The sequence below is a fragment of the Vespa velutina genome, chromosome 5, assembly GCF_912470025.1.
Source record: "Vespa velutina chromosome 5, iVesVel2.1, whole genome shotgun sequence".
Classification (NCBI taxonomy): Eukaryota; Metazoa; Arthropoda; class Insecta; order Hymenoptera; family Vespidae; genus Vespa; species Vespa velutina.
Window position 1 is genome coordinate 719,742 of NC_062192.1, and position 20,574 is coordinate 740,315.

General features: G+C 36.8%; 1 protein-coding gene across 14 annotated transcripts in view; it reads right to left on the minus strand.

Annotated features, from left to right (window-relative positions):
- LOC124949489 (synaptotagmin-7) overlaps nt 1-20,574 on the minus strand; it is a 112,048-nt gene that overhangs the window by 44,426 nt on the left and 47,048 nt on the right. Inside the window, exons 1-2 of one of the 14 annotated variants that reach the window (XM_047494605.1) lie at nt 7,732-7,984; nt 7,155-7,641 (exon numbers count right to left, since the gene is read on the minus strand). The exons of 12 other annotated variants lie outside the window; for them this stretch is intronic. In XM_047494605.1, the coding sequence (XP_047350561.1) occupies nt 7,155-7,243 (89 nt within the window). In that variant the 5' untranslated portion in view covers nt 7,244-7,641; nt 7,732-7,984. Of the gene's footprint in view, nt 1-7,154; nt 7,985-20,574 lie in introns of those variants that run through there. One more of the 14 variants, XM_047494606.1, reaches the window with a different exon arrangement.

Consider the following 20,574-nt stretch of genomic DNA (forward strand, 5'->3'; position numbering starts at 1 on the left):
ACATATATATGTATACATACGACAACGTCTCTTTTATTTGCCTTTAATTCTGCTATGTCACATTTGACATAATACAAATGTTAAGATTCGTTAAAATGTAACTTTCGTAATTACGTATAAATCAGAAATCATTTTCTCTTTTCATCTTTAATCGGTCGTACACATTAAAACATTATAACGTGGAAATTCATTTGAAAACTCGTTCGGATTAGACGTAAGTGGTACTTAAAAATACGTTTCCTCTCAAAAGTCTGGTATTACCGTCCATTAATCTGCGCGTTAGCGATACGAAGAAAATAGGATCGCTATGCAGGATCTGCATCAGAACGCAACTTTTATTCGTTTCCGGTGTCACCGGCAACGTTTCTTTTTATATTATGCTAATGTAATTTCTTCGCATATTCGAAGAACATAACATGAGAAAAAAAGAGAGCGAGAGAGAGAGAGAGAGAGAGAGAGAGAGAAACACGTGCGCGACGTACGTCGTTTATGTGCGATAGAGATCAATTAAAACTAGTAATAACAAAAAAAAAAAAAAAGAAATGAAATCATTCATTCGTTTTATCATTTTAATATTCTTCTATCCTACGAGAGATATAAAGAAATATGATAATGTACTTGATAATGTACTACTCCTTATACGATGATTCTTGGCCGTTTAAAAACCCACAAATAATAGAAAATAATGGTTATAACCGAATTAAATTCTGAAAATGTTCCAAATTAATCTTCTTAACGGATAAAAAATTTGTAATTGAATTTTCTTTGCCGAAAAACAAACGAACGAACAAATTCGAGGAAAGAAGAAAGGGAAAAAGAAAGACAGAAAAAAAAGAAAGAAAGAAAGATGAATTATTATCTGACGTGTAATAGCATACAAAGTTTTTACAGGTGAGAACATTTCTATGTTTCCGTGTTACGAAATTATTCTGAAAGGTATACGAAATAAAATTGTAACGAGCATCCCAGAGACTTGTTTTCTTTAAATGTTAAATTAGATATCTGTGTGCTTTTATAGATACCTATATTTCTACCTACACGTAAAGAAATATGTAGAAAATATATATGAATGAAAATCTGTATTAAAGCTTATCTATCAAATGTCTTTGAAAATATAAATGAGACAGAAAAGCTTAAAGAGCTTTCCTTATTAATCTTATCAAATGAAATAAATTATTTTTTCAATATATCCTGAAGTTGCGTGCCTTCATCGCATCGTTTTCAATCAAATTATATATATATACATATATGTATATGTATATATATATTTTCTTTTGTTTTGTATTAATTCACATGCAAACAAAAAAAATAAAAAAAAAAAAGAGTTCAACGAACTTTCGATGATCGAATATAAAAGTCGTTAATGAAAAGATATAGCTTGTCTATTTTTTTCTCTTCTTTTTTTTTTCTTTTCTTTTTTTTTTTTTTCCTTTACTTTTTACCAATAACTCGATGAACGTACGACGACGATAGAGAGTAGAGGATGATAATTAAAGATAAGATCGTTTGAATAAAGGTAAGAGAATTCTTTTTCCTTTTTTCTTTATTTTTATCTTTTGCCTCGACGAAAGTATGAAATATCTATGGGCCTTTTGTTACCATATCAATTAACGAAGAGTTCGACCATTATAAATGACGTTCGTGAATCAACGGTAAAGCAAGGAGGGATCAAAGCCTATTCATCCCCATTGAAAACGACGATGGGAGAGAGAGAGAGAGAGAGAGAGAGAGAAAAAGAAAGGATCGAGACGATCGAGACTTGCCACTTGAACGGCTTATTTAAATGTTCATTGAACTCGTTCAACGAGTTCGAAGAAATATGTAAAGAAATTCGGAGAAGAAATGAAATCCTTTTCGTTAAACGAAAGATTCTACGAAGAAAGAGTTTCAATATATTTTGCATAATATTTAATCAACAGGGAAGAAGAAAAAAAGGAAGAAGAAGAAAAAGAAAAAAGAGATAATTGTAATTTTAACTTAATTGAATAACGAAGACAAAAGAACTCAGCCAAGCTGCATTAAATAAGAAACAATAACTATTTCTTAGAGAGCTAATTTAATATTTGTTAACTTTGCAATTAGTAGAATGAGGCGACCGATTAAATTGAAAAATATTTAATATTCTCTCCTTCTTTTTTTTTTTTTTTTTTTTTCATTTTCTTACTTCTTCATAGAAAACTTTTCAACGAAAGCATTATTTTTGCCGTTCTCCAAAATGGACGAAAGGAAAAGGTCACTCGGGGCGCGCGTGGCAATAGTCATCTATGCTTACCATAATATACCGGGTGTCTCTCCTTTAAAGAGAAAGTTACGAGCAAAGCGAGTAAGTCTCTTCGGTCTGCCTAAGCTTCGAGGATTTAAAGGCAATCGGTGTGTACGTACATAACAGCGAACTAGGACGCGACGCGTCCCGAACCGAGAGAGAGAGAGAGAGAGAGAGAGAGAGAGAAAGAGAAAGAGAGGGGGGGGGGAGAGGGTGAAAGAGGGAGGAGTTGCATACATAAGCTCACACATTGATCGCACTGGCGTTTTGCTTCTCTGAAAATTGCCTGACGATTTGTGTACATCGTGCAGTTTAAAACGCCGTGATGTAGATGCACACACACACACACAGACACAGACACAGACACACACACATATATAGTCTTGCACGCTTTCGTTCAGATAATTCCGAAATTTGTTATTATAATATGCAGACGCGCTTATGTTAAATGCATGTTTCACATTTTCATGATAAAATAACGAAGAACAGTACTATGGAAGGATATTAATGAAAAGTCAAGTGAACGAGAAGCTTGATCAAACCGAAAACGATAATAAATCTGTGATCGTTACAAACTCTCGTGGTAATTGTATTGAACTGACTTTAACACGCAAGTGCAGTAAATATCGTCCAAGGACGAATTACTGATCTCGTATTTTGTTATTTTCCAATGAATTATCGCCGTACCAATATATAAAGGATTAATGAATAAAATAAAAAGTAATGAAATTTTTTCTTGGCATAATATTAATTTCGCTTATTCGAAATAATTCATTCTATCGTTACGAAACTCTCTTATCGAAAATGAATCGTTCTTTTTTAGGCAAAGCAATTGTCCACAAATAAAAACCAGAAAGAGAAGGTATAGACGAAGGATATTAAAAGGAATGTTAAAAACAGGAATGCAAAAATGCATTCGAGACGAAAACGAATACGAGAAGAGGAACAGCATTAGCGACTCGTAAGCGAGCGAGCTCGTTCGTTCGTTCGTTCGCTACGAAGAGATGATACGTACGAAGGAATGCAAATGCATCTTTCCGGGATACTTAAACGGCCGTGAAATTTTTCTAAAGGGTCGGGGAGGGGGAGCGGTGAGAATAGGACAGAACGGGTCGAGGAAGTTCGCGCGAGCGTGAAAATGCACGAGGAGGAATCGATTGACGGAGTTGTGGAACGGATGGGTAGAGGAGAAAGAGGAAGAGGAAAAGGCAAAAGGAAGAGGGAGGACTCGAGACATTTTCACCGATCTCCTTGACGCGTCGCGTATATTTCGCCAAAAGTTATCAACACGAGTTTTCTATATATTTTTCAGGAATTCCCTTTGATGTCTGTTTCAGGATTTTTCTCAAACAAGCGTTTCGTTTATGAATCTACGTTAGTGTGTTTTTAAATGCACACGTACATGCATACATACATAAGATACTTCAGAAAATTGTTACGCTTCGCGTGCATTTGATGTTTATATTATAAATGATGCCGCATGTAAAACGCGTAATGGCTTCGTAATATTTTCCACAATATTTTCCCAGGACAGGTTGATGCAGTTTGTAAAATGTCATTAGACTTTACCTCCCCCTGTATGAATATATTATACAATAAATTAAACGATCGCGCAGTTGTTCGAAATTTTACGAATATTATCGTTGCTCGACGTTATATATACACACATATAGATTTGTATCAATGATCAATCACAATCTGCATGTGTATTTATATATATATATATATATATATATATATGTGTGTGTGTGTATTATAAAAATCCAGAGAAGAAAATAAGCCGAAAAAAGCGAGAAAAAAGTATTCGCTGTAAATCGTTTCCACGGTGACATTTTTAAATTGCACCACGAGCATATTCGACGTGAGACGAAGCGGCAGCAGGCTGGCGAAGGATCGGAGTTGAAAAGTTTAACCCTTTGTCGTCGGCTTTCCTCTAACTTTTCTCGCCTAGAGAAATTCCTATCGCGAAAAAGTTTGTAATTGAGCATTATAAACCGGCGATTCAATAAAGCGACCTGACGTTTTATCCTATAAAAGAAATTTATAATGCAACTACAATTTGCACCAGATCGAGATACATAGTATACACATGTACGGATAGAGCGAAGATAAAAGAAATGGAATACTTCAATATCTACCTTAAAATTGAAAAACATTAAACATAATTAATGTACAACGATAATTACGTCATTTCAAAACGTGAACAAACCATTTGAAATTATATACACTTTTTCTATATTCTCAAATGCGAAGAAAGATATCGGATGTATCTCCCAAATTCAAAAGAAGCTCTACACTTTTTTGTACATTTTCAAACACGAAGGAAGATATCAAATATATTCCTTGAATTCAAAGGAAGATATTGTACAAAACCTTTCAAGGCTACGAGGATAGAAACTGTCTATACATATGTATATGTGTATGTATATATATATATATATATATACATACACACACACACACACACATATCGTCTTACCGTACGATTCGATTCTACATAGAAGATTGAGATTTGTAGTTTGCCGAGCCTACTCAAGATCGGACATCGTGGAAAATGCAATTAACGATAGGTATCGAGAGTGTCCAAGTTATTTCGAAATTCCCAATAGATCCCCTTCTCTCTCTAGTGAATGCCACGACGTACTAAGGATTTTGTTGACCTACAAGCCAGAAATCAGTGAATTTATCGAACAACGCATCGGTGATCGTTCGTCGACTAATCTGACGAAATCGAATTAATCCGTCCACCGAAGTGGGACGAAAATCTTTTGATTAATATTCGTAACAATCGATTACGTAAACCGTGGAAGCGCGTGCGATTACATATCCATTGTTAAACTAGTCCAACTTGCTCGGGTATCATATTAAATTAAATGCAACGAACGTGCAAGACAAGTCAGCTAGTAAAATATCTAATAACATATAACGTCCTTTCCTTTGACTTTAATTTAATCGAGACAAAGTTCCAAGATCTCTCGAGCGTTCCTAGATCGTTTTCTTCATCCTTCGTAAAATTTGATCATGGATATAGCTCGACCAGTTATAAAATCGTTAATTTTCCGATTTTTATCGCTTACTACGAAGAATCTAATATATATTTTATTACGTCGTTTCCAAGCTTTAGGAAAAAACGAATTACTCGTTAACCTTTCTCTTTTGCCATTATCGTCGTAATTACGTGTAAGCGAAACCTATATAAAAATGATATATTATACATTTTACGTATTATTCTTCGATTTTAAAATAAATAGTCGAGTGATTCGCCTCGCGATAATATTGTCGTAATTTGATTAATATTGAATTTGTTAAAAGGGAAAAAAGAAAAAAGAGAGAGTAACACAAACAAAAAGAATCATCTTTTTCCCTAAAATTTAAATTCATCAAATTAAAAATTATCTCTCGTCAGTGAATTCCTCGTTATACCTTACGATCTCGCTAACCAATAAAAAATGTAATGTACCTTTGAACGTCTAATATTATGACAATACTTTAATTTTCCAGATTAAATTGATCTTATCGAATGGGGAAAATGAAAAGTGAACCTTGAAAATCTTTAAGAAGATAGACGATCAATTTCGAAGGAGAGAATAGCCATCGAATAACCGGAGCACGACATCTCCGTTCGATCTCCGCTTTCGGGTAAACGGAGATAAAAATGAAGGGGAATGGAAAACGAACGGACGAAGATTCGAGTGCTATATATATATATATTTTTTTTTTTTCTTTTTTTCTTCTTTTCTTTTTTTTTTTTTTTTTTTCTCACCAACTCTGTCCTATTTTCGCAAGCCAGACGGTATCATTCGCATTCGCGGTCTAAGTGCCATTACGTAACGCGTATTTTAACTCCGCGATCGATCGCAAACATTCAGGATTGATCGCCGACCGAATGATATATCTTTTGTACCTTTTCCGTTGTTTCACTAAATAATGGGACCATGTGTTTTCATAAGAAACGACGAAGAGACGGTTGGTGTCGAGAAGGGTCTTAAAAAAAGGCAAAAGAAATAAAGAAAAAAGGAAAAAAGAAAAAAAAAAGAAGAAAAAGAAAACGTCGCACACCGCGCATGCCGCATGAGCGCACAGATGATGGATGCAAGCGGTTACGGTGGTTATTAAAAGGGTCAATTTTGAGTCAATAAATTTTTCTAATAAAAGGGAAGAGCATGCAATAGAATTCTTCTTTACGCGTGCAGAGAGATTCTAAGCGAATATCGAATTAATTGAGGTGGCATGGAAAAGAGAAAAGAGAGAGAGAGAGAGAGAGAGAGAGAGAGAGAGAGAGAGAGGTAAAAAGAGAAAGGAAAAAAAAAAGAAAAAAGAAAGAAAAAGGAGGGAAATGATAAAGAATGATAGACATGAGAGAGGAGAAGAAATGGGAAAGAAAACGATAGAAAACAGGAGTAAGAATAGAGAGGAAAGAGAACCGAACGATTAATCAAGGACCATACGCGGCTCGATGCACAGAGAACGAGACGAGGCTCTCATTACTCCCTCGTCAAAGCGAATTATTTTCGAGCTCGACGATCTCCAAATGCTACTCTCGCTCCTGTTCGTTTCTCTTTTTCCTTTCCTTTATCTTTTCTTTTTTAGAAAGCATTTTTTTGTTTGGGGATAGTGGTGGTGGGTGCAGGGGGCTGCCGAGGGTGAAGGCAGGGCAGGTTTGTTTCGTCAAAAGCAATTTTTGCTTCTCTCTTTCTCTCTCTCTCTCTCTCTCTCTCTATCTCTCTCTATCTCTATCTCTCTCTCCTTTTTTCCTTTTTTTCGCTCGTTTGTTCGTTTGTTTCTCTCTCTCTCTCTCTCTCTCTCTCTCTCTCTCGTTTTCATTTTTTCCCCTTTTTTCTTTTGTTTTTTCAATTTTTACTTTTGTTTGGTTTGTTATTATTCTACTCACAGACTCTGCGACAAGAATCGAGACAGGGCCAACTTGCTGATCCGATTGTTCTTCAAACCATCCAACATAGCGGACGCAGCGATCTCCATCTTCGTCCTGCTGTTGTTGCTGTTGCCGCTGCTGCTGCTGGTGGTGGTACTGATTCGATAATAGCAACGGTGGATGAGAGAAGAGAGTGACAAAGTGTCCGATAAAAAGTTTCTGTTGTTCAAGAGACTTCCTTACGGACACGTAAGAGCAACTATAGCATAGCACTCTAGCGCTACCCTCCACAACGTAATCTTCGATGACTTTTATCTTTCGACTGCCGTATATTTTACGACACTTGGCTCTTCCTCCTTCGCGCGAGCTCGTTTCTTCGATGTCTTCGATATATACGTTTCACCTCTCATGATTCGTTTATCTTCTCTATAATAATGTCAAAGCGATAGTATACGTCTTCTTTCCTTTTTCCTCGCATAACTCTTCCTTATAACAGGAATTATCCCTGATATCACGTAGAGAAGAAAAATATGGAGGATTTTTGAAAAAATTGTCGACAAGGAGAAAGAGTAAGATCGATGTTAAAGTTTTGTACCTTTCTTTTTATTTCATGTCCAAAAGATGACTACTACTTTTTTCACTTTGATACTCCTTCTCTCTTTACAGATGAGTATGTGCGTGTGCATATATATACATATATCTCTCCTTTTTTATTTTTATGACTTCCTTTGCTCGAAAACGTTTATTCCAGCCGAAAGGATCTTCCTAGCGTATCGACGCCAGTACTCGATGATCTTATCATTCGATATCCATTCGAGTGAGCTATAGAAACGATAAAAGGAGCGGCCAAAGAGGCTTGATGAGAAAGAAAAAGAGAGAGAGAGAAAGAGAGAGAGAGAGAAATAGAGAAAAGGTGTGTGTCCGTTTGTTAAAAAAAAAAAAAAAAAAAAAAAAAGAAGAAAGAAAAAAAAAAGCAATATATCAAACTCGTGGTATCAGCTTCTTGAGATTTTTTTCTTCGATCGTCGATTGACCTTCCGTTGTATTTATTTCTCTTTCTTTTCTCGTTTGGTCAACGATTTATTCGATTAAGGTAACGAAAGTATACTTATGCTTTTGTATTATTATCGTACGATTCACGAACGATCTTCTCTTTCTATATATTTTTCGTAGATCTTACATAAACAAAGATATGCCTCTCTCTTTAAGTATGAATGATGGCCAATATGCAAATACACGTTAATGGATATATTTGCGTTCTTATCAATAAGAATCAACAATAACAATAATAACAAGAACGTTGTATCATTCTGCGTTCTGTCGATATTAAGTAGAAGGTGGTTTCTTCTTCAATGTACGTTGATTAAGAAGAGGTAGAAGTAAAATAAGTAGAAGAGGAAGTAACGAAGATACACACGTGTCTCTGCAGTAGCTCCAAGTAGCATGAGTTCTCGAAACGTGCGAGGAGAGAGAGGGATGCTCGCAAGGGATGATCACTTTCACTATTTCTTTCTTATTCTTTCTGTTTCTCTCTCTCTCTCTCTCTCTCTCTCGCTCGCTCGCTCTCTCGCTCGTTGTCTCTTTTCCCCTTCGGTACAAGTGTCCCACAGTCGAAGAAGAAGAAGAAGAAGAAGAAGAAGAAGAAGAAACAGAAGAAGAAGAAGAAGAAGAGGAGGAAGAAGTAGAAGAAATAGTAGTAGAAGAAGAAGAAGTCGAAGAAGAAGAAGAAGAAGAAAACTAATGGTATGTGGCGCGTTCTTCTCTTTCTCTATCTCCCTCAATGTCCCCGAAGAGAGAAGAGATAAAGAGTAAATAAGTTGTATGGTAACGCGACGACGACTCGTAAAGCAATTGGAAGAGACCACGCGGTGTCCTATCTCCTTCCTATCTCTTTTTTTTTTCAAACGAGTCTACCCGCGAAAAACTCGATCCTTTTGCTCCTTGCCATCCCTGCGCGGGAATTCGTCGATCGACCGGCCGTTCCCGAAGAGCTCACTGGAATATATCGCGTCGTGAAATTTCGTTCGCCGCCTCTCTCTCTCTCTTTCTCTTTCTCTCTCTCTCTCTCTTTCTCTTTCTCTCTCTCTCTCTCTCTCTCTCTCTCTCGCGCGCGCGTTCTCCCTCTCCTTTTCTCTTTCCCTCTCTCCCTCTCTTTCTCCCTTTCCTTATCTCACGAGGAGAGGGAGAAAAGAGATAGAAATCTATCTCTATTCCTCTTTTTATCTTTTTCTAAAGATGATCGGCAAGAGGCGCCGACCGACCACTCTCGCCTTTTATTCTTTGAGACTTTCGCGAGAAACGTTTGTGGTCGAAAACTCTGGCCGAGAGAAAGGAATCGGAAGTTGGTGGTAGGAGAAGAGAAAGAGAAAGAGAGAGAGAGAGAGAGAGAGAGAACGAGAGGTAAAAGAGAATTGGACAAAAGCGTCCTTGATTCTCTTCGGGGAAAAACGTACCTAACTCGGAAGTACGTTCCAAAAACGAGGAAGGACCTGGTGAACGACAAGAAAAGGATAAAAATCATTGAGAGTTAAGAACAAGCAGAAGAGTTAGAAAGAAAAGAATATAGAGATATAAAGAAAGAAGACAAAAATCGCCGAGTGTGGGGAAACATCAAAAAAGATGGAACGAAAAGAATTTAAGAGGAGGAGGTGGAAAAAGAGACAGACAGAGAGACAGAGGAAAACGAAATCTTCGAAAGTCTTTTCAAAGAGAAAAGATGGAAAGAAGAGAAAGGAAAGAGAGAGAGAGAGAGAGAGAGAGAGAGAGAGAGAGAGAGAGAAAGAAAGAGAGATAGTTGCTGACTGTTATCGATGGGCAGTCGAGCCGTTTGCCAAACGCAGACTGCCACTGTGGTCGACGGTGTGACCTACTCGCACTGCTCTCAGCTGCTTCCAACCCCCAGAACCATACCGCCTACCCCTACTCTAGACTTCGATCCCACCGTGCCTACTGGTCCTTCTCCTAGCCCCCACCAACGACGGCACCAACCATCTCGTCTGCCACCACCCGGCCACCCACCCTTCTACGCTTCTTCCCGCGCGCGCACCACCAGCCCCTCTATACTACTATACCCCTTGCCTTCTCTTGCTTCTACTCTTTTTCTCTACTATACTTCGACTAACAGCTACCACTACACTCGAGAAACTCTACGATCCTCCACTTCGAATCGGTAAAGCCGTTTCCACTTTTCTCCATGCTGCGCTACCGCGCGTACACGATTTCGACCCGAGATTTTTGGTAGAGAACTAAACTCTCACCCTATACATCCGTTTGTCCTTCTCCCAATATTCTGTACCACATCTCTCTCTCTCTCTCTCTCTCTCTCTCTCTCTCTCTCTCTCTCTCTCTCTCTCTCTCTCTATCTATCTCTTTCTTTGTCTTTTTTGGCAGTGATTTTTAGCAGAACAAATAGTGCTCGACCAATGGTGGCCATCAATTTGTCTACATTCGACCTACCTTACTTCTTCGACCATGTCTCGTTTCTCTCTGCTCGTCCATTTGTCTCTAACCCATTCAAATCTTCCCCGATGTAGTATACGTGAGTGTTTGTGCGTGCAAGTTGTGCGTTCGCTTGCGCTCAATCGTGCGTGTCATTAACGCGGATCTTATCGATTTATCATGTCGATACGATACAAAGCAAGACAGATAGATAATGTTCACGGCAAATAGCTAGTAATAATGCAATTACTCGTTGAATGCATTTCGAACTTCTACCTTCGGCTACTTAATCGAATTAAATTTAAGATTAATAAAATCACTTAACACGTTTCAATGATTTAACAATCAAACTTTTTATTGACACTCGATTAATCGAATAAATCTGTAGTTTCTTTTTTAATAGTTAAATACCATTTAATTAGTTGAATTTTTTTATTATTGAAAAACGCCATTGCATGATTTATCATGTTCTTATTCTGGTGAACTCGTAACACAGATCCTTCTAATATCACTGTATTTCGCTTGAATCGGAATAACAAGCAAAAGTGTGCCGTAAAAAATGATCTTTGATCGGTTTTTTGCTTACTGGTTCTTCTTATGTGAATCTCATCCTGATGGTAACATCGATCAATCGCGTAATGTCGAAAAATGAGGGGGAGAAACGAGTGAATCGACTGGTTCGGGATTCGTCCCGAATTACGTCTAATTCGGACGTTCTGGAATGAGAAAAGGAAAGAGAGAGAGAGAGAGAGAGAGAGAGAGAGAGAGAGAGAGAGAGAGAGAGAGCGGGTTGATCGATAAAACGAGACCAACTCTCGTTCCGCCGTATGTTTTTTTTTCTCTACCTCTATTCTTCAGAAACAAATATCTCCGAGTCGATTTAAAAATGGTATAAAACGAGATAACGAAGCTTTTTCAGATGGCTCTTTTTATAAATGAATGATCCTTTTTTGTTGTTTTTACTTTTTGTTTTCTTTCTTTTTGTTTTTCCTTTTAAACATACATACGCTTTAATACGCAATATATAATGCATAATAATATGACAAAAACGAAATAGATCCTTGATTACCTTCCTTCCTGATTGGACCGAAGGAAAAAAGAAAAAACCCGATTTATCATTCGAAAAACGTATGCGAATGATAACAGCGCGTTTCGCAGTCGCGAGTAAGTGGATCGTATTTCTATCGACGCTCGCGTAATCGATACACCCACACACTTTTTCCGTATTTACGTATGCAAAACGCAAAGTCAATAACGTGGGGTGGGGGTTATTGTTGGCTGGTATATCCGTAATTCGATCGCCACAGAAAATCGAAACGTCATTGGGAATCGCGTATCGCACGTCGAACACAAAACGAATATCGTTGAAAGCGTCGAGAGATCGACGTTGTTACGGACAGTTATGTGATTTTCAATCTCAAGAACGACATTATTCCAAGAGTACATTCGATCTATCCATCTCATATCTTCGTCATCGCGTCATCGTTTTCATTTATAAATAATTATAATCCCACGAAACATGGAACTTGGACAATGGAAAATGTTAATACTTTTTTTTTTTTTTTTATTTTCACGAGTATCGATTTTACGTTCCTAATGAAATACATACTTTTTGTTCTTGTTTCTTTCTTGTTCTTTTTTCTTTTCTTTTTTTTTTTTCTTTTTTTTTTTTTTTATCAATCAAATTCCCAATTCCCGACAACTTTACGTGAATCTCAAATTAAGCTGACATAAATGCTATTTAACGTGAAACAGAAAATGTGCTCCTGATACGCGTGTATTTCGAAAATATATTCTGATGCGTAGTTTTCTCTCTCTCTCTCTCTCTTGTTGGATTAACGATGAAAAGTTTATTAAAACTCGTGGAGAAGTTTTGTAGAAAATTGCCCTGTGTATTTACATAAATGAGAAGAAGACTCGTCTTTTCGAACTAACTATTGCAATTAAGTGGATCAAAGGCGAAACCATTAAGAAGTATTGCACGACCGACGTAAGGACGTAGTAAAAATTTTTTTTGATCTCGATACATCTTAGAACTCTAGTTGAGTTTTCATTTGCTTCGTTTCATTTCAGATTTTCATCGATTCACTTCAGATTCAATGGCATCTTTAAAGAAATCGATTTATCTTGTATCGAATCGTGTAATCAGTCTTTATCAGTATTGTACTCCAACGCATATAGAAACGTAAAGTCACATAATTTCTCTTTCTCTATCTCTCTCTCTTTCTCTCTTCCTCTTTTCAATGCTTTTTCTTAAACGAAGCAAAATCAATGGCACGTGCGTCGGACAAGCACATTTGTCCTACAAATGCGAGTGACACGCCGAACGAAATCGAACAAACGAGTTATCGAAATCCCGAGGGCGTCTCGCGAATGCCTCATAATCGGTAGGTACTTACAGCGAAAGCAAAATGGGAAAGAAAGAGAGGGAGAGAGAGATTGAAAGAGAAGAAAGAAAGAAAGAAAGAAAGAAAGAAGAGAATACTAGGTATTTGACATTTTCTTATATACCTATCACGTCGTGCCATGATTCGCGAGTAAAGTCTATTTCGTCGAGGAGAGACGCGTTTTATCTCATCCCTTCATCCTTCGGTTCAGTATCCGATAACAGAAGGAAAAAATCAATAATTCAAAGTCTAAAATCGCTCGAAGAGAACTAACTGTATTTTCCTACCATCAGCGAGACCAAATTCATCTCTTATCTCGCTTTCTTTTGTTTTTTCTTTTCTTTTTTTTTCTAATCTCTAACAACTAGGACTCCTTTTCTACTCGGATTAATAACAATGAGTCCTAAAATCAGAAGATTTTAGTTATTTCTCGTATGAAGGATTCGAAAAAAATCTCCACTCCTTTGATGTAATTTGAACATTATCGTATAATCTATTATAGGCCGGGATGTCTCCTTTCGTTTTCTCGGACTTTCAATGACGACTTCGTAATATTTCGTCTTCATACTTCGCCTGCATTCATATTTCCGGTATGCGCACTCCACGTGATAATATATATGACTTAGCATATATATTACAGATACGCTCTATGTGTATGTATGCATGTATATATATATATATATATATATATATATGTACACGTACAAGTTGAAAGAAATTCCTATTCATGACACCATCTGCCACGCTGAGCGAACGTACCGTCGTCGTCGTCGTCGTCGTCGGCGTTGTCGTCGGTATCGTCAACGTCTTCGCCACCCTTCGTAAGCATCTCGTCCGTGAGCGCCCCATTTTATGAGAATATTATATATATATATATATATATCTTTACGCGTACACATTTAAGCACGTTTGTTTTGCAAACTTTTACAAGCTGTAAGTTTTCCCCGACGAAACTTCCTCCTTTGCGAAGATAAATGTAGTATGTAACGGCATTTAAATCGTTTGTTGAAAGTATTAGGAAATTATTTTTTTCTTGAATTTATCGTCGCTAATAAAAAAAAAAAAAATAGAAAAGAAAAGAAGAAGAAGACAAAAAAAAGAAATAAATAAAGGAGAAAATTTTTCTCTCTCCGCAAGAAATAATTACCTAATATAATCGACGAAATTCGTTAGTTTACCTATAGTCACGGTACGTATCGATCCAAGCTGGCATGCGTGCGCGCTTGTATAAGTGTCTATGTCTATGCTTATGTATATGTATCTCGCGTGAAACAGTAGAGCCAAATTCTCGCGTTCGTAGAGACTTCGTAACACGACGTCCCTTCTCAATGCATGTAAAAAAAAAAGAAAAAGAGAAAAAAAAATAGAAACGAATGCCATTTCATTACGCATCGTCGGATCTCGGTGATCCGAAACTCTGTGGGATACCGTACGAATGATTCGAAAAAAATTGGTATCTCCGATGAAACAAAAAACAATGACAGAACGATGCGAATAGTGCGAAACAGATCGGACGGAAAAATATATTGCTGTCCAATTTAAAAATCTATAAAATTCTACTACGAAATATAAGTAACAAGTAAACAGAAATATACAAGCAAAGAAATATCCGTAAAGGGTAAGAATCGTTTTAATCGATTCATGAAAAATTGAAGATTATAATTATTCATTGAGATACGTTCAAAATAATCAAACACAAGATTTCTTATCGTACGTATATATATATATATATATATATAATCTAATAAAAAGATCCCTCTCTGATTTCACGTATATATAGAGCAAGGGAAATCTATACGTTTGTGAAACGCTCCGAACGAAAGGGAAATGGTTCGAAGATGGACACTAGGGACTGACGGAAACTTCCGTAACTGATGGATCGTGATGGAGTGGTTAGCTCTCATCTCTTCTCGCATATCATATCACATAGAATCGTTCTCCGTTTCTCTATGACTCTAAAAAATTGTTGGACATTAAAAGATATATATATATATATATATATATATATATATATATATATATACAGAGAAAAAGAGAGAGAGAGAAGAATAAGAGAAAAAAGTATGACCGAACTTGCGTCAGTTGTTAAGTCACGTTACTAGATGATTATTCCACGGATTTCAATAGCGGATCCGCAGTATGGACTGAAAAACTCTCATATCTAAGCCTGGAGCTATACGAGTTATTGTTAGTCGCAGTCTGTTCGTAAAAAAAAAAGAAAGAAAAGAAAAAGAGAGAGAGAGGGAGAGAGAGAGAAAATATTTGAGTTGCTGAATGATCTCTCGTAAGGAATATCTCCAGATGATTGTGAAAAAGGTAGTCGTATCGCTCGAGTACGTTCTCATGTTATCTATCTTTCTTGTCACTCTAATGCGTATACGTTTGCTATATCTCATGTTGACAAAAAAATTACGAGAACTTTTTAAAAACTTCATACATACGTCGATATATCTATATATACGAATGTGTATCCTACGCAAATACAAAAGTATATATTGACCATTCGTTTGGAAACGTGACAAAAATATATAAAATGAGATAATATTGTAATAAATGAATTTGCTGCCTTTCTCCCTCCCTCCCTCTCTCTCTCTCTCTTTCTCTCTCTCTGCGTGTGTCTTTTTCTCTATTCCCCGTCACTCGTTCAATGGACAGCGATAGTCAATACATAAAAGCATCGTAAATTGTACTTTATCGTATTAAGCTAGATCCGATCAAATTATAAGCTTTCACGTCGAAATTGAGAAAAGGAGCCTCAACCCTGCGTCAAACGATACTACAATTATCTCTTTCATTCTCTTTATCTATCTGCATCATAAAATTATTTCTTTTATCATTAATTACAATCCCATTTTATTGTTATCGATATCAATTACAACGATATATCGATCAGTTGTAATCTTTAATTATAATAATTCTACGTATTAGATAAGATTTTATTTTTGTTTTTCTGAAAGAATCAATAATTTATTTTTTCAAGCTCTTCGATCCGAATAACTTTGTAAATAGGAAAGGGAGGAAAAAAAAAAATAAAGAAGAGAGAAAGTCTTATTTGCACATAGCGTTAAATTGTCAAACGTATTGGCGAAAGGCAAAGAGCTAGAAAAATCCGATTCAATGGCCGCATTTAAAGCTCGCACGTGAAAAAAGAAAACACGTATGTAGGATGGACGGACACAAACACAGAAAGAGAAAGAGAGAGAGAGAGAGAGAGAGAGAGAGAGAGAGAGAGATACATGAACAGTTACGATGAAGCCTCTCTCGTAGACTATAAATCTAAAATCCGTAAATTACTTTTCCACGTAAGCTGGCGGTACTTAGAGACACGGCATAAAAAGTCATATAGTTGAGAGAATAAAAGAGAATCTAAAAGATAAGCGATATCGTTTGTAGCACTCACTCCTTTCTCTCTCTCTCTCTCTTTCTCTTTCTCGCGCCCCTCGCTCCTCCTCCCCCCCCCTCTCCCCACCATTATAATATACCTATGAACTTTAGTAATTTTGAAAACTTTAATAGAGAATACGATGGCGTCATTAATAAAATGTAGAAAACTCAAAGCTCGCAAGTTAAAATTATTAGACGAAATGAAATTTTCGTGCTAGAAATCGATCTGGCCCGTTTCCGGGGTTCCTTTATAAGGAAGATAAATCGGGTATCCGAAAACAAAGAAGATAAAATGATCCGAAGTGGAAAAGAGGAAGCATCGTCCATTACACCTAACACATAGGATATATACAAGATCTAACATATATAATGCAAACATAGATACATATGTACATACATATACTTTTTCGTACTCTCCTTTCGAACTTCCGCGTTTAACGAACATTTTAATTGCACTATCTTCGTTCGAAACTTTCTTGAAAATATTAGAGATTACGTTCTTCTTTCGTTTATAGAGGGTAAACATGTCTGACGTTGCACATTTAAAAGAAATAACAAAATTTTAACATTAATGAAAAATGCAACGCTTTGTAGTATCTATAACGTATTGCTTCGAACTTTCTTTCTTTTCTCTTCTTTTGTCTTTTTTTTTTTTTGTTCTTTTTTTTTTTTGGCGTTTCCTTTCGTAACATTTGCAATACAATTATGACGTCAATGCTTAGGGCAACGTTTTTCCCCCTCGATGGAAATGACAGTTTGCAAAAAGTCGACAACTTTCCAGACCATTTAGTCGCGCCTATATTTTCTCTTCGATACAGAAGCGATAATGGTGACGCAACCCCTTCCGTAAGCATTCATTCGTATAATAATTAAGCGACCATTAAAAGCCCTTGCGTAGGTATAGCAACGCGTGATAGCGCTTTATGTTGCCGATTCAGCAAGCTATGGGCAATTTGTTACGCGTCTGTGCTCTGCAATATCTAATTAGATAACATGATCGCGAGAGTCACGTACATAGACAGAGAGAGAGAGAGAGAGTGGGGTAGAAGGAGGGGAGAAAGAGACGATTTCGAACGTTCTAAATACAAACGAACCATCTAGGTGTACACAGACACACACGCGCGTGTCGTGCACAGTTAATGGCTAATTGTTGCATACACGTCATCCGCATTACATAATACATCATCAGCATTTCCCTAATTAGTCATAGTTAATGCAACCTTATGTGGTTCCCAAGCAAGCCAAGAAAGCCATACACAGTCCCTTTCCTATTTGATATGGTCCAAAATGGAATACTACGTCGAGGATATCGGTGGAGACACCACCCAAAGGAATAGTTTACTATTATCACAAAGACGTGCAATTGACTACCGATCCTTCAACTTCCACTTGCATATTATACGACGTTATTGCATGTTCTCGATTACTAATCATCATAGAAACGATGTAGATATATACGAAGAAATTATTGACGAGCGTTTTTGATTAAAATCGTATTAAAAAACAAAAAGAAAGAAAGAAAAAGAGAAAATAAATGAGAGAGAGAGAGAGAGAGAGAGAGAGGAAAGAAGAAAAAAGGTTTATTTCCATGTAATTATTATTACAATTAGAACGTATGCTATTTACTAAAGAGAATATCTCTTAACCATGAAATGTTATCGCCAAAGCAAAGGTTTCCGTTTCCGCTAAGCTCCGATTTTAGGAGAGACATTCAAATCTCGAAAGCAGTGTCATATTCGTTAACCCGATCGGCTCAGTTTATTCCTCCCGCAATAATTATCGTTAGGATACGCTGTTCCGTTTCAATATGCGAGGTCTACCGGTAATGATAATTCGTACCTAACACTCCTATAATCGTCTTTGAAATGTGGATAGCTTATATCTACGTTATATGCATGTACATATATATGTATATATATGAGATACCTATACAGTTAATGGCAAAGTTTCCTGTGATCAACTGTTCAAACTGATTGGGAGGTTATCTCTTACTGGTTGACCACAGTGCACAGTGATAACACATACATTCTCTCTCTCTCTCTCTCCCTCTCTCTCTCTCTCTCTCTCTCTTCTTCTCGTGATAATCCTACCCGACACGATGTGACCACCTAAGCTCTTTGCTTTTAGTTTCATGCGAATTTAACACGATATCTCTCTTTCTTTCTCTCTCTCTTTCTCATTGCCAGTTTCTCTCGTCCAAGCACTCACCCCCATAAATTCTTCAAAATCAATGATATTATTACGAATTATATAAAGCGAACGTTAATAACGAATCATCTGATAAATTATACGTCATCAAAATATATCCCGATTGGAATTTCAAGCCGTGATAGGTATACGTGCGGATAGATTTACCGATGTTGAGATAATGCTGTTCCCAGACGTAACAATTTCGTTGTAACGCTTGATTAGACGAGCGTAGTTATTAGCAAGGGAGAAATTTCAATTATATATCTTCTATGTATTTCCTTGTTTTTGTAATTTTTTGAAAAAATTAAAGAAAAAAAGAAAAGAAAAGAAATCGCAATACATGAAAAAAACATGGGTAGAATAAGAGATAAAAGAAGTGAAGTCATTCTCGTTGAAAAGAGAACCACGCGATTAGCTACTTTCGAGCGTAATTACCTCTCAATTCGAGTCGCTATCATCTCGAGCACGTTCAAACTCGAGGTTAGCGGGAAGTAAGGAGGAACATCTCGAGCACTCCTTCCGGCCTTTTTATGAGAATTCTCCGCGCTCGGCCGGACGCCAAGTGGCAACCGAGTCAAACGAGTTGCTCTCTTGCACGCAAAAGCGATAGAGATAGAATGGGATAGAGAAAGAGATAGAGAGAGAGAGAGAGAGAGAGAGAGAGAGAGAGAGAAAACGAGAATACAAACAAATTAAATGCCGCCGATCGTAAATCCGAACATTGTAAGAGGAACGAGTCACGTCACGGTTAAGAGCTACGCCCTCAGGGTCGGACCTTCCATGAGGGGTTGAGCGTTTAATTAATCGGGTCCTCCCGGCGACGTCTTAAAACGATTTGCCGCTTTAAGCTTCGAGAGATCGATCAGGGAGAAAAGCTCGTTTCGCGATGGATATTGATTATTATAAAATAACTCTCGAGGTCGGTGATCAATCTCGAACGATATCAAACAAATTTGCTTACAGGATCGCGAGAAACTCTATTCCTTTTTCCATCCCTCGTTCTTCCTTCCTTTTTACCCTCCTTTTTTTTCCTTTCCTTTTCTTCATTTTTTTTTCTTTTTTTTTTTTTTCTTTTTTTTTTTCTTTTTTTTTTTCTTTTTTTTTTTTATCGAGGATCTTACCACGAATGTCACGCAAATGTCCTTCGGATTTTCATTCGACTTTCGATCGGATTAAAGTCGTTGAGCGACGTTAACACCGAACGTAACCACCGTGCATCAGCATTTTACAAGCGAACGTAAACTATCCTACCGCGAGTAACCTCAAAACCAATATTTGCAATGAAAGCTCGATACAATGTTCCAATGTTAACGGTGTCCACGCTCCGAGACTAAATACCCGTCGTATATATATATATCCGTATCCCAGAAGGGTTTGTTCCTCGAGAAAATACACACATGTATTACCTACCTACCCCTATTTCTCGTCTTGCTTCTCCCTCTCTCTTTCTCTTTAATTCGCTTAACTTCTTTCGTAAACACATATAAAATACTTGTACGTTATTCATAAAATTTGTTTTCACAGTGCATTTTCTACTTTGATACTTTTCATTATATAGTATTAACTATTTTGTAAACGTTATCGAAGAAAACATTACGAACGACGATAAAGAAACATATTTATATAGGAAATATAAGAAAATAACGAAGCTTCGTGAAAGCTTACCAAATGGTTTAACTCTTACGTTAGGAAACTTATAAAAGGGTGAAAGAAAATGGAAAACATTGCCGATCGTTTCTTCGTGCTCCATTTCGCGTTAAAAAGTTCAAACTCCGAGAAAAATATCGTGGAACACCTGATTCGACATCGACGCGGCTCGATATCCTTTCGTGAACTTTTCAAGTCGTACGAATTCGATTGGACTGCTTTACTTTCGGATCTTTTCTCATAGCCAGATACTAACTTAACTTTTCTCGAGATGCTACATTTTGTTATCTCGTGCCTTGGATACTTTACTTTTACATTGCTACACACACACACACACACACATATATATATATATATATATAGATATACATATTTATATATCTACAAGCTAC